Source organism: Petromyzon marinus, chromosome 12 (genome assembly GCF_048934315.1).
Source record: "Petromyzon marinus isolate PM22_M1 ecotype Great Lakes invasive population chromosome 12, UKy_Petmar_22M1.pri1.0, whole genome shotgun sequence".
NCBI lineage: Eukaryota > Metazoa > Chordata > Hyperoartia > Petromyzontiformes > Petromyzontidae > Petromyzon > Petromyzon marinus.
In genome coordinates this window covers 14,164,481-14,178,210 of record NC_133678.1, presented here as the reverse complement: position 1 = coordinate 14,178,210, position 13,730 = coordinate 14,164,481, and the positions used below count along the sequence as shown (strand labels likewise).

Genomic DNA, 13,730 nt, shown 5'->3' with positions numbered 1-13,730 from the left:
CAACACAAGCGGCCTTCATCAGGTGAAGGGACGAGACTGTCTTCACCTGATGAAGGCCGCTTGTGTTGTGGCCGAAACGTCGTAAGAATATTATTGTGTTATTTTATCAATTTATTATTTTATTCTCATTCTACGTGACTTTACCGAAAGAACCAAAGAAGATGAATCATTGCAGTCACGAAAGCTTTAAATCGAAAAGTATGAGTGACATTGACCATTTTAATAGGTGTATATTTCCTGCCATGTCATGCATTGCAAACACGAACGCGGACAAAATGTAACAAAAGCTGAAAAGTGTGCAAAGAAGCATGGGAGGTGCATGCTTTGAATAGCAGGAAAACATTGCCAAACCTGAGGGTTACGTTGTTGGAAAATGTTAAATGTACTTCATGGATATCGTGCAGGCAATGGAGGTTAGCTCAACTAATACCTGCTTGAATAAGGAAACACCTGACTTTGTTCACGTATGTTTTTGTGCGTCTAGTCCACCTATGCCAGTCACGTTGAATATGAAGATGACAATGCCTTCCTGGTAAGTGCTCACAACTATTACATGGTTCTCAATTTAAATTACCATTGTCACGCCTATCGGATACACTATTTAGTGTGTGTGTTTGCTCCAAGCGTGGCAGCAGCTTTATCATTTGTAGAATGCTGCATAGCTCAGACTGCCGCTAAGCATGGTTAGCGGATAGTCTTCTACAATATTCGTCATCATCTCTCATGCACTGATGCAACTGGGTATTGCAATCTGTGTGTATTGGTTGCTACTGTCCCCACATTAACCACACCATTTCACGCAATAATTGTTTTTGGAGGAATAAGTATTTGTTCAAAGTAATCAGCTGGCACATGCTATCAATCGTAACCTGATTGAACACCAAATGCAAAGTAACACTTTGGGATTATCATTACCTCGCTTTGGTAATCTGATTACTCCACACAAAAAATCTAACCCCATCTAGCAGGAAATAAGCCTTGTCAGGCAACCCCCATTTTCCCACCAGATTGAATCAACTCGACACAAGTTTACAAAGACATTCTTAGCTCATAATGCTCAGGCATCGATAAATCTTTTCTCTGTCTGACACACATCCCTCCCCCCACCTCCCAACCACATCCACTAAATCTGCGATTTACTGCGACTCAGCATTAGAGAGCTACGTTATTGAGTGGTTTAGGACAGTTGACAAATGCACCATGCATAAGACTGGTTTGTGATCGCTACTAAGGTCTGTATGGTGTACTTCAGAGGTTTTTATTTTTGTTGTCGCCACGAAGCTCAGAAGGCACACGCTAGTTGTGTCATGTGACATATAGCCAGCACCTCAGATGCTCGATTTGAATTAAAATTTTAGACAAAAGTTTCACCGCTTGAAATTGGATTTTAAATACTTTGCAATACTTTGCGATACCACAGCTTTGAGGGCTAAATGTTTCATGAATACTTGTCATGTTCCAGGTTTGACATCATTGACCTCAGCCTGGATGCCAGGGAAGATGAACAGGGCATCAAACAAGCAGCAGAACATGGTAACCCTTGACTTATTACATGAACAGTGAGAGATGACTGGTTGTCTCTGTGGCTAATACTGTTTCACAGCACTTAACCAGCACCTCTGAGATTCTGAATTCAAATCCATATTTCAGCCACTGGTGATTTTGCCAGATTTGAATGTTATAATAAATTTATTTATTAGAGCACCTTGAACAAAACTTAATGTCCCCATTCACTGTACAATCTAAATTAAACTGCAATTACAAACAAAAAACAATACAGTGGTCCCTCGTTTAGCGCGGGGGATACGTTCTTAAAATAACCTGCAATAGACGAAATCCACGAAGTAATCAGCTTTATTTTTTACAATTATTATACATGTTTTAAGGCCGTAAAACCCCTAACCACACACTTTTATACACTTTTCTCAGACGGGCATTAACATTTTCTCACATTTCTCTCTTATTTAAAAACTCTCAAAGTTCAAACTTTCGCAGATTTAAAAAAATAAGTACAATATTAGTAAATGAAACCAAAGATCAAAACCTGTTTTCAAGCCCAAACATTTTTGTAAATCTGGCTAGCCGAACACATTCTGTACTCCCTTAGCTAATCAGGACGCAGAACACATGTGCGGTTCTCCCTTAGCCAATCAGGACGCCGAACACAATGCGCGTTCATACTGTATGCAGGAAAAAAAATTACACTAAAAAAAATCCGCGAAACAGCGAGGCCGCGAAAGGTGAACCACGTTATAGTGAGGGACAACTGTAGCTCGTGGAAAAAAGGAGTTTGGCAATGCCATTTGCAGAAACATTGGAAATGTATTAACACAAAAATCCCAAGACTGTCATGTAGCACAGTGACATTTAAGAAAATAACATTTGTACTTTTCCTGAAAAAAATCACATATAAATACAACAGCCAACACAGTTCATAAAGGTTTTTGGGTTAGATCGCGTAAGTATAAATGTGTCCGTAACCCTCCACCACCCGACACAGCCAGTACGGTTTGTCACGTAAACAACGCGCACATTTACAATTTAAGTTCCACAAATTTTGAATGTTGTGGATTTACTTTCCAACACATCGCAGTGGGCTGAAGTAGTAACTAATTGGTGCATTGTTTACGTGACAAACCTTACTGGCTGTGTCGGATTTGGAGGTTTACGACACATTTATAAACTAGATTCGAAGCTTTCGTGACTGCAGGAATTATTCTTTGGTTCTTTTGGTAAAGTCACGTAGAAAGAAATTAAGTAAAATAATAATAGAATACGACGTTTTGATTGCAACAGAAGCAACCATCATCAGGTACAAATGAATGAGAAAACAAATATAGTAAACTTGGAAATATAATGCAATACAACACAGAGAGTCGGCCAACAAAACAGTCAACACCCCACCTGGTTTATTACATTCTTCCAAAGATTGCTAAATTTGAGAGGGAGACAAAACATAGACACGGAGACACACAGACACACAAGCAGAGAGAGACACACACATAGGCACACAGAAAGACAACGTCTCTGTGTCGAGGCCTTAAATAGAGAGAGAGGGGGAGTTGTGTGGAATTCTTGCCAATAGCGAACGGACGAGCTGGACACTGGACTTCTAAACAAACAAGCACGGAGCGTTGTGTGGAATTACTGCCCATAGCGGCCGGAGGAGAGAATGGACTTATAAACAAGCACGGTAGAAATCATTACACTTCCTAATTGTACTAAATTTGCTTTTTACCATGCTTGTTTAGTTATTTTATTGAAATCCAAAGAGATCATGATGTTGCACTTGGTTTACCGCCAAATTTTATTCAAAGTCATAACCTTCCCCGTGGGAAGTCGAGCACTCTAGTTCATGCAGCGTGTGGCTGATTTATACACAACAGTGCACATTGCTCATTTACATTTACCTTCTGACAGTTATCTGTCATCAGTGGTTTTTGCTCATTTACATTTACCTTCTGACAGTTATCTGTCATCAGTGGTTTTTGCACACGAGTTTTAATATATACGTTTTTTGTTTGATGGGATCAGTTTGGAGGCAGAAATTGGCAGGGTGAATTTGAATGTGGGCGAGATGAGTTTTTCATTACTTGTGAGATTTGCACTGGCATCTCGTTAACGGTCTGATAATGAATAATTAAGAAAGATTTCCAGTACCGGCTTTAATTTACACTCCACCGTGAGTAGCAAAAACGGGGACACGGTGTTTGTGTGTGGGCCAGACAACTTTAACAAATTGATATACCATTTTTTGAGATTTATTTGGAAATGTCCTTTTTTTATTTTAGCCTGCAATCTACACAGGGTGTGGTGGCACATTCCTATGATCCATAGCTATGGAGGCACGGTTGGTAGATCACGCAGAGATCGTGACGTGTTGTGTCACTCCCAGCCTATAGTGCTGCCAGGTTGCCAAGTAGATGCAGCGAATGGGTAGCTGACCAATCCCTGTGGACCTTTGGGTACTATTCTTTCATGTGGGTGGGTTTTCTTCAGGCACCGGTTACCTCTCAAATGCTTATAAATCCGAATTAATTATGAATGAGTTTGCCAACATTTCCAATCAGGATCCTTCTAATAAAAGAAGTGGTGAGATTTGTGCGATGATTTTCTAGGAATTACTGTGCTATTTTTATCGTATCCCCTAGAGCTCGGGGTTATTCGCAATTCATAGTGTGGAATCTCAATGCCGTTTTAGAACTGCATACGATTCCTAGTGAAGTCGTTGGATGGGCAGAATTGTAGGGGTGGGAGTGGCTTGGGAAGAGCCCGGTGTGGCATTCAGGCATGATGGGAGGGCCCACGCGGCCTGCTTGATTTCATGGAATCACCAATGAAATATATGACCAATGCTTAAGTTGTACATTTTAATGGCGATTCTGATTAATACTATCCAGATAGAAGCAGGGGTTGAGACACCACCCACAAAACATTTGCAGTAATGTTAAAAGTAATCAGTTCATCAAATGACTTAGCTTTTAAAATACCAAATAGGGCATGGCAATTAAAAGGCTCCAAGTTTTTAATGAATGACATCCACTGGGTGGTGCTGTGGTTAAACTGCTCGACTCGGTCATGAGGTTGTGAATTAAATTATTCGATTAAAATCTTTTCAGCATATCATCCCTTATGGATTAATAATTGTACTACTTTGTGAAAAGCCAGTAGTTGCGTATCCTATGGAATATGGAATTTTCACCACTGGTCTGTCTCAGCAGAAATGTGCACAGACCTATGCTCGTTTGCACAGGAACACATTTAACCTTTTCTTGCAAACTGTAATGTCAGCAACTGCACACAGCCATGAGCTCTCACTTGCAGTGTATGTTCACGTGATGTGTTTCCTGTTCTCTTGTCGTGCGGCGTACAGTAAAGAAAATGATTGACCAGGAGGTGGAGAGCGGCATCCCGTCCAACAGGATAATCCTAGGGGGATTCTCACAGGTATTATCCGGCACGCTGACACCAACACACCGCATGCTGCTGTCACAGTGTTCTTGTCATGGTCACCGCATCAGACAATCTCTCTCCACTGCTAGAGAAAGACTTCTATTTGCCACAATTTGACTTCTGTTTTCACATTGACTCTTTGATGCGTATCACTTGGCTTTGTGTCTGTCTTCAATATTCTGTCTGCAATTTATGCCTGGCTTCTCTCATTCTGCCTATGTCTAAAATAAATTTCTGTTTCTATTGGTGTTTTGTAACAATATAGGTTGTTCATAAAGTTAGGAAACAGAGGTCCGTGTTTTATATTTTTAGCCACTAGATGTCACTCTAGGCAGGCTTACAGAAAAACGATTTGCTCACAGGGTTTATTCACAATTCCATACTTGTGTATATACGTACACGTGTTGAGTGTGTGTGTAATTAGTACACTGGCACAGTAGTTAGCACACTGCCATACTAACCCATTCGCCCAGGTTCAATTTCCAGCCATGGATAACATTTTTCTATCTGAGCTTGTCTTGGCTGTCCATTAGGAGTATCTGGTGTGGTGTGTAAAACATCAGCAATGTGTAGACAACTTCTGCCCGAGTGTCGCATCTTGGCCTTTGTTGGTGCTTGCTCGCAGCAATGCTCCCTCTGGCCTATAAGGTCAAACAAGGGGTTATTGTATGGTGTGGTGTTATCTTAATACATGTGTAGTGGTTGTCCCATACAATCCCTGGGACAGAGTAATCAAGAATTCTGGAGCAAACACTCCATGCTCTAATTGGTTAGGGCATGGGGAGCAAGAGGATTGGCCGGAGCATTAAAAAAGGAAAATAACTGGAGGGTTGGGTGAGTGTCAGGTGGGATGGTTAGGCCAAGTGAGGGTAAGAGAGGATGATTGGTGGAGACGGAGTGCGACTAGGGGTGGAGCCATGAAGAGGTTAAAAGGGAGCAGGAGGCGGTGTTCGGGGCATTGTGGGAGAGAGCGAGAACGAAGGTGCGGACCCGTACCGTGAAATAAAGACCTTACCTTGTGGACAAATAAAAGGGTCAGAGTCTTCTTTTACATGGTACACCTACCCAAAATATCAGAGCACCCAACAGCATTGGTGTAAGAGACCATTATTTTACTGTGAGACTCCATGAAGTAAAAATATGACCAAGATGACCTTGTTTAAACAAATGCCACTGGGGAACCTGATCTTCAAGACATCAGAGTGTTTGTCTTCCGCTTTTTGAATGAGCATGGGACAGCATCCATCTCCACTGCCTCCAGCCACCATTGGGAATTCTAAATTTATATTGGACAACCACTGTAGTCTAACCAAAAAGTAGTTATCATTTTCTCAAACACTGAGGTATGATGATGCAATGGGTCAACCCCGATCAAGAGTTGAACTAACTCTACCAATTGGGAGCTGAGCGCACTAACTATAGCACCACGGATAAAATTTGTTTTGCCTCTGATGACTATTTCGTATTAACTCGGCAGCCCAGTTTTGCCAATTTGGCACAAAATGCATGCATTGTGAATGTGCTGAAGACGCAGTACAGGGTGTTGGGTAGACGTGGTCAAGCTTGGAGCTGTGGAGCAATCCCTCTCCAACCGGAGGGCACATGTTGCCACACAAAATAATGACACTTGTTTCAGGGCTTTGATCAGTATCGTAATGACGTCCGTGGGATGTCTGTGGGTACACTACCAAATGCAGACACATTTAATATGGAATTGGTTGAACATCGTAATTCAGAACCCCCCTGGAAAAAGAGTCCTTGAATCTTGAGAATAGGTTTTCCCCTTTTTTCTGGCAACAAAACAGGTGTTAATATGTTACAACACCAAACTGAAACCTTTTACAAGGAATCATGTCTGCATTAACCACAATACTTGTGGTCAGAATGCAAACAAAAAACGTAATCTGATATTATATGCATTGTCTTTGAAACTGATTGGGCCACACCAGAGACAGCTTTCTTTAGTCTCAAACGGTGTTAGACCAGAGGATGCCTTGGGTAAACAAATTTAATTTTAACTCCTGTCAGTCATCATTAGCACACATAGAGGTTTTTGGATTAGATCGCGTAAATATATAAATGTGTCGTTATAACCCGCCACCGCCCGACACAGTCAATTAGTAAGGGTTGTCTCGTAAACAGAACATGCCAATTCGTCACTAGAACAGCACACCGGTGTGTTGGAGAGCCAAACCACAACATTTACAATCTGAGTACGATGTTTCGCCAGTAATTACAACTAACTTATTACAATTAACTTACTGGCGAAACGTCATACTCAAGAGTGTAAATGTTGTGGCTTGGCTCTCCAACACATCGGTGTGCTGTACTAGTGACGAATTGCAATGTTCTGTTTACGTGACAACACTTACTAGTTGGCTGTGTCGGGTGGTGGCGGGTTTTAACGACATTTACGTGATCTAACCCAAAAAAACTTATGGATGATATTGGTCGCGAAAGCCTACATGTTAAACTGATCATTAGCAAAGTATGCTATTTCTTGTAAAATTCATGTGAAAGACCTTGTTCTCGAGGTGGCAGAGTGGCTCAGAGGTAGGAATGTTGAGCTGGCACTGCTGAGGTCCTGCTTTTGAACCCAGGCTGCTGCCTATGAATCAGTGGGTTTGTAGACACTGATAAATTTAAATTGGTTTTACTGCTGAATTCTTAAAAAACTAAAATTCCAAAATGCATTCTATTCAACAGTAGTTCTACATTTTTTTAAGTAGTTAAAAATTTACTGATTTTTTTTCACATGATATTCCAATTGTGCGATTTTTGTAGATGTGTCATTACTCTTTGAAACCCCTGCAGCCATTGGGGTCTCATGTTATGGCAAAGAATGGCCCCGGAAGACAAAACCACTGAACTACTTCTGCAGTCGACCGGCTCTCTCTCAATCAACGTTAAACAGTGCTCATTCATGCTCTGTTAAAACCCACATTTTAAATAATAGTTTTTTTTGTGCAGGTATTGGGGACCAGTCTGAGATCATCAAACTTTCCCTCGAGAATCTGGTTTATTCAAAGGTGGCTCATTACTCTTATGGAGTCATTATAATCCAGCTGAGTGATTCCAATGCTTCTGAATTCGTATTTTTATTTCTCCTGTTTGTTAATTATAATAAAAACCACAACTTCTTTTGCATCGGAACATGGCAAGCCATTACAAGTGGCACATTGTTATACTTAAAGGCCAGCGATCCGTCTCATGCAACAAGATAAGGCATTTCCCGCCATAACTTGTGCTGCTTGAAGTGACAAATTGTGGTAAAATTCCACTTAAGGTGTTTTATGCAACGGCCACAGTCCCCATATTTCTTAATTCACTTCGAGTGCGTTTAGAAATGTTCTCCGCCTAGAGCAGAAGATAAAACTCTTGCATCACACGCATCTTTGCTGGTTAAGAAACGCCTCCTAGGGACTGTCGAGTCAGCTGGTTTATATTTTTGGCCAGACATCAGGCACCATGGAAGCCTTCAAAAGTGAAATTCCGTTAATTTTGCACGCGGATGTCGCTGTGCGCTGATGCGTTTTTGTGCAAGCTGTAAACTTTTAAGAAATTACAGCATAGCAGAATTCTTGCCGCTTTACTGATAATAAGTAGCTTCATTAAATTCAATGAATATCAGAGGTGTTTTTCTGTCACGAGCTAAACAAATTAAGACGTCTCAGGCTGTTGGGTACAAGTTTGAACCTTTTGAGAAAAACAACTTAAAATTGACTTTTGGGCACTCACTGGTGGTGTTACAAAAGTGACATGCAATAGTAATAAGTGGAGCAGTTCTTCGCTGCCTAACAGAATCCACCAAAACTTGTGTTGATGCTGCATATTGACTAATTTTTTTCCAGTAATTCTCACATTGTTATTTAGTCGCTTCCTTGTCACTCTTTTACTGTGACTATCACAATACAGCAAAAGCTCTGTTTTCTGTCATCAATGGGGAATGGAGGATGCAGGTTAACCAAATACATAAAACTTTTAAAGACATAAATGAAGCCAACATTTTAACTATGATATCAGAAATAATGTTATTTTAAAGAGGTAGTCACAAGTCAGTTTGTCGAGTATTCTAAGTTGATTGTAGAGAAGGAGTGGGGCCGTTTAGAGTACAGTGTACAGTCGTACAGAACTGCATGTACAGACTGCCGTGAGCGCTGCCACTGGGCAGCGGCCTGAAGCTTCCGTAAGCAACAAATCTGTGAGAAGCGCACACAGCAAGACGCCAGATGGCTGTCAGAATTTTTGCTGGATACGTGAAGGAAGATTTGTGTTGCTGTCCATGACAGATGCCCGGTAAGAGCATTCTGAATGGTAAAAAGCTGGATAAAGGAGCTTTTGCTGTACATTGTTTCCTATGTATTCACACCTTGATACCTCCACCAGCGTCAAGGACTCACTGGACCAGGTTGACCGCTTCCTGTCATAAATATTACTTAACTTTAGAACTTTTCCAAGTTCCTGTAAACGTGCTCATTTCAAGAAATGTGTTGGTTCTCATCTTTTATTCCAGTTTAACATGTAGGCTTCCGTGACCAATACCCATAATGGAGGATTTTTTGGGTTAGATCGTGTTAAATATAAATGCGTCCTTAAACCCGCTACCACCCGACAAAGCCAATTAGTAAGGTTTGTCACGTGAACAAAACATGCCAATTAGTTACGAGTTCAGCACACCGGTGTGTTGGAGAGTAAACCCACAACGTTTACAATTCGATTACGATGTTTCGCCGATAATTTCTTCCATCATTAGTCCACTTTATTGCTGGAAATTTTGCATTTTAGGCATTTGGCCTTAATAATCACTTGCTAACAGCACTTGCCCCTACAGTATACAAGACTAACCGGGGCAGCTTTATCATTCAATAGAGACACACGTGGTGTGATGGTTCGCTCATTGGGCTCTAATACCAAAAATGCAGAATGGTAGTGGCAAGCCGTATCTGAACATGTGTTCTGAGCCTCCCGTCACTCAACTTACCCTGAAATAAGTAACCTGGTGCAGTGTAAACATCAGCGCTGGGGAGACAAAAAGTGGCCACGTGTGATAGCGGCACACCACATTCTCATGTGGTCTCTGTGTATAATCGTATGTGTTTGTGTGTGTGTGTGTGTGTTTGCAGGGAGGCGCCCTCTCTCTGTACACAGCGCTGACATCGCAGCAGAAGCTTGCCGGCGTGGTGGCCCTCAGCTGCTGGCTTCCCCTTCACAAGTCCTTCCCAGCGGTCAGCTTCTCTACCGCTCTCATCCACATGCTTTCATGCTTTCTATAGTCCCTGCCACACACACGCATGCCATATTTTTCCCTCTTATTCGACGCTCCGGAAAGTAAGATGTACAGTACCCCAAACTCGTGTCAGCTGTCAGTGGCGTTATACAGATCTGGTCACACCCACACACACTAGATTATAAGACCCATCCATATTTTCCTTTAAAAAACAAGGAAAAACTGCGCAACAATCTGGAAAATACGGTACCGGTCTCTTTCTCTCACATGCACGTAAACACACTGCAGGGGTGATGGAGAGGTCTCTGGCCTCTTACAGAAAGAAGGAGGGATCGGTGTTTTCTTTCTCTGCAAGGCTGCAGCGTTGTGATGGTCCTCGTATTTGTCGCTGAAATACAAAACGCAGCATTTCGCTCCGAGACGACACGGCGAGGGGGTGGTGGAGCACGCCTGTGATCCAGCACTGTCGAGGCAGCGAGGGTTGGTGGATCACAGAAATATTGAAAAAATAATAACAGGTTTTTACTTTTTCTGGCAATAAAACAAGTGTTGAGATGTTCAAACACCAAATAGATACCTTTTGCAAGGCATCGTCTGCTGTCTGCATTAACCACACGTACTTGTGGCAAATCATGCCACGCGCAAAACATGCCACAAGCACTTGTGGTTAATGCCGACTTGATGCCTTGCAAAAGATATCTATTTGGTGTGAACATCTTAACACCGTTTTAATTGCCAGAAAGGGTAAAACCTATTATTATTTCATCCTTTTGATAGTGGCAAAAAGGTCCCATAGACACATACATAAACTTCCGTCCCGTGGGCGTCAAATTGCCATACCCTGACTCGCCAGGAGAAAGCAGTACTGCAAGTGGACGAATCACCATCTGTTTCCATCTGTACAGTGAACATGTGTTGCCCCCCCCATGCGTGTAGGTTTTCTCCAGGTGCTCCAGGTTCCTCCAACTTGTATAAAAACTCATCAATTGGTTAAAATATCTTAAAAATAAAAGTCCAATGCAGGACCTTCCTGATAGTTCTACAATTCAGTGCAGCTGTCCTGGATAAAACAATAAATCTGTCTCCTAAAAAACAATGCTCACCTCCACTGGCATCCCCTGGCAGTGTAAGTTCCACATTCTTTTGATAAGGGATCTCCCCAGAGCATGACCACTGATAACTTGCCACTCATTGGTACTTATGTAGTGTTTATAATGACAAATACACTTCTTATGAGGCACACTCTGTTTATTGTAATACTTCTCTTTACACAGTCCTTAACACACAGAGGGGTATACGGTCCCCTCACCTGATACCCTAAGAAGGTACAGCCTCCGGACTTAGCGTGACCTACAGACAGGTCTTTTTGATACCTAAGGAGGTACAGCCTCCTATCTTGGCGGGACTTAACCACACGTCTACCGCTATCCTAGAGTCCTCCGGCTGGGACCTAGGGGAGGCTATCTGATCCACCGCTGGCCCGGCGGGTCTTGACCACTGGATACGCCGAGCCTTAGCCCTCAGAAGGGCTGAAGGCTGGGTCCACGGTCCTTTCTATCTTCAGCCCGGGCTTCGGTCTTCGTGTAGGGAGAGAACTCCCCGCACTCTGCGCTGTCACCCTTCTTATACCCGTTTGTGGCCAGGTGTAACCAATCCCACATTCCCACGTGGAACTGTCTGATTGGTTCTTACCAAACTGTGGCTACGATCCACTTCACCTCGTCTGACCCCAACCGTTATGTACACAGAGGTAACACTGCACTGCCCCTTTGATACCTAGTGGCAATGCAGGTTACCGAACAGTGAGTAGTTAACACCTCTACATCACCCCCTCCTTCGGAAGCTCCAGCCGTCCCGGCTGCAACAATGTGAAACTCCGAAATTATCAACGATGGAAGAAATGTGAGTGTGCCTCGCGAACAACAAGAACAAGAACAGGAAAAAAAACCCCATATAAATACCCCCCTAACAACACAACGTATGTACAAGGCAATCGGTCATGACACCGAAAATACACACAACGCGATAGAGCAGGCGGCGAGTGTAGCAAAACCGATTAGGAACCTGGAACGTGTCAACAAGGAAGAGAAGCATAATAAAAACCGGCGAGATTTAGCGCGCCTGTGTTTCACGGGGCTATTGTAGGGGATGGTAGGCTTCGTCGGCGGCACAGGAGGAGCAGGAGGATGAACAAGAGTGTCAGGTGGGTCATGAGGTGGGTCTTGAGGCACCTCCACGGGGACACCTGACGATCCATGGTCAATTGAGGCCGAACGTGGCCTGCACGGAGCTGTCACTCCCGTGTCATCTGCAGGAGGAATGACACGCCTGTGCTGTGGGTTAGGCAGCAACGGGGCAACATCTGGCTCGTCGGACGCGTCGCACACTCGGCCCCCGTGTTGTGTGTGTGTCGCAGGGGCGCGCGGCGCGACTAAGGGTTTTAACCGAGAAGGGTGCACGAACCAGCGACGCCGTCCCCAGCGAATTTTAATACATTGGGGACGCAGGACCTCCATCACCTCCACCGGACCCCGCCATGGCCTGAGGAGTTTTGCTGATGTGGACACCGGCACCTGGGGGCAGTGAAGCCGAGCATCATGCAGTCTCAAATTTGCTCGCTGGCGGGAAGCCGAATTTTCAATGGCAGCCTCCCGTGCCTCGGCCAACTTACGGAGGTTAAATCGCAAGAGGTCAACGAGCTTGGATTTCTGCGGTGGCAGTTCTATCTCCAGCCGAACGTCGGCGGGAGGAAAGGCAACCCTGCCATACATTAAAAAGAACGGGGAAAATCCCTTCGCCGCGTGAGGTGCCATGCGGTATGCGGCGAGGACCCCTGGAACCTGCAAGTCCCAATCGAGGTGGGATTCATCGACCTGATGGCATAACATAGCGGTTAGAGTTCTATCCAAGCACTCCACCATGCCGTCGGTTTGGGGATGGTAGGGTGAAGTGCGCACTTTCTTTGTGCCCAACAGGCAGCACACATCATTCAACAGGACTCCTGAAAAATTTCTTCCCTGATCGGTCAGCAACCGTTCTGGTGCGCCCTTGTCCAAGACGTAGCCCTGAACAAAGGCGTCCACGACGGCCGCTGCTGACTGGTTGGGGAGGGCCCAGGCCATAGGCCACCACGTAAAATACTCTACCCCAACCAGAAGGTACTTATTACCCCGTGGTGTAGTAGGAAAAGGGCCCAAAATATCGCGAGGCACAAACTCGTTTATACGAGACACCGAAATGGGTTGCAGGGGCGGGCATGCCGTTTTAGCCGGCGGTTTACGTTGCGCGCAATGGGTGCACCCCAGTAGAATGTCGGTTACATCGCGCAGCATGCTCGGGCCAGAAAAATTGCAACCGCAACAACCCAATGGTTTTATGAACACCCAGGTGTAACAAGCGCTCGTGCGCTGCCCATACGGCTTTATATCGCAAGGCGGAGGGCACGACGATTTTATGTTGACACGAGTCAGCATCCCAATGCATCAGCAAGCCGTGCTTCATAACAAATGAATTGAATTTCCCTTGACGCGGAGCCGTATTATTTGCGTGA

The 13,730-nt window shown here is 43.9% G+C and overlaps 1 protein-coding gene across 1 annotated transcript in view; it reads left to right on the top strand.

Moving 5' to 3' along the window:
* Window positions 1-13,730, top strand: part of LOC116941515 (acyl-protein thioesterase 1-like) — a 40,872-nt gene that overhangs the window by 17,261 nt on the left and 9,881 nt on the right. Inside the window, exons 6-9 of the mRNA XM_032952656.2 lie at window positions 485-532; window positions 1,463-1,533; window positions 4,874-4,947; window positions 10,077-10,178. Coding sequence (XP_032808547.2) covers window positions 485-532; window positions 1,463-1,533; window positions 4,874-4,947; window positions 10,077-10,178 — 295 coding nt within the window. The remainder of the gene's footprint in view (window positions 1-484; window positions 533-1,462; window positions 1,534-4,873; window positions 4,948-10,076; window positions 10,179-13,730) is intronic.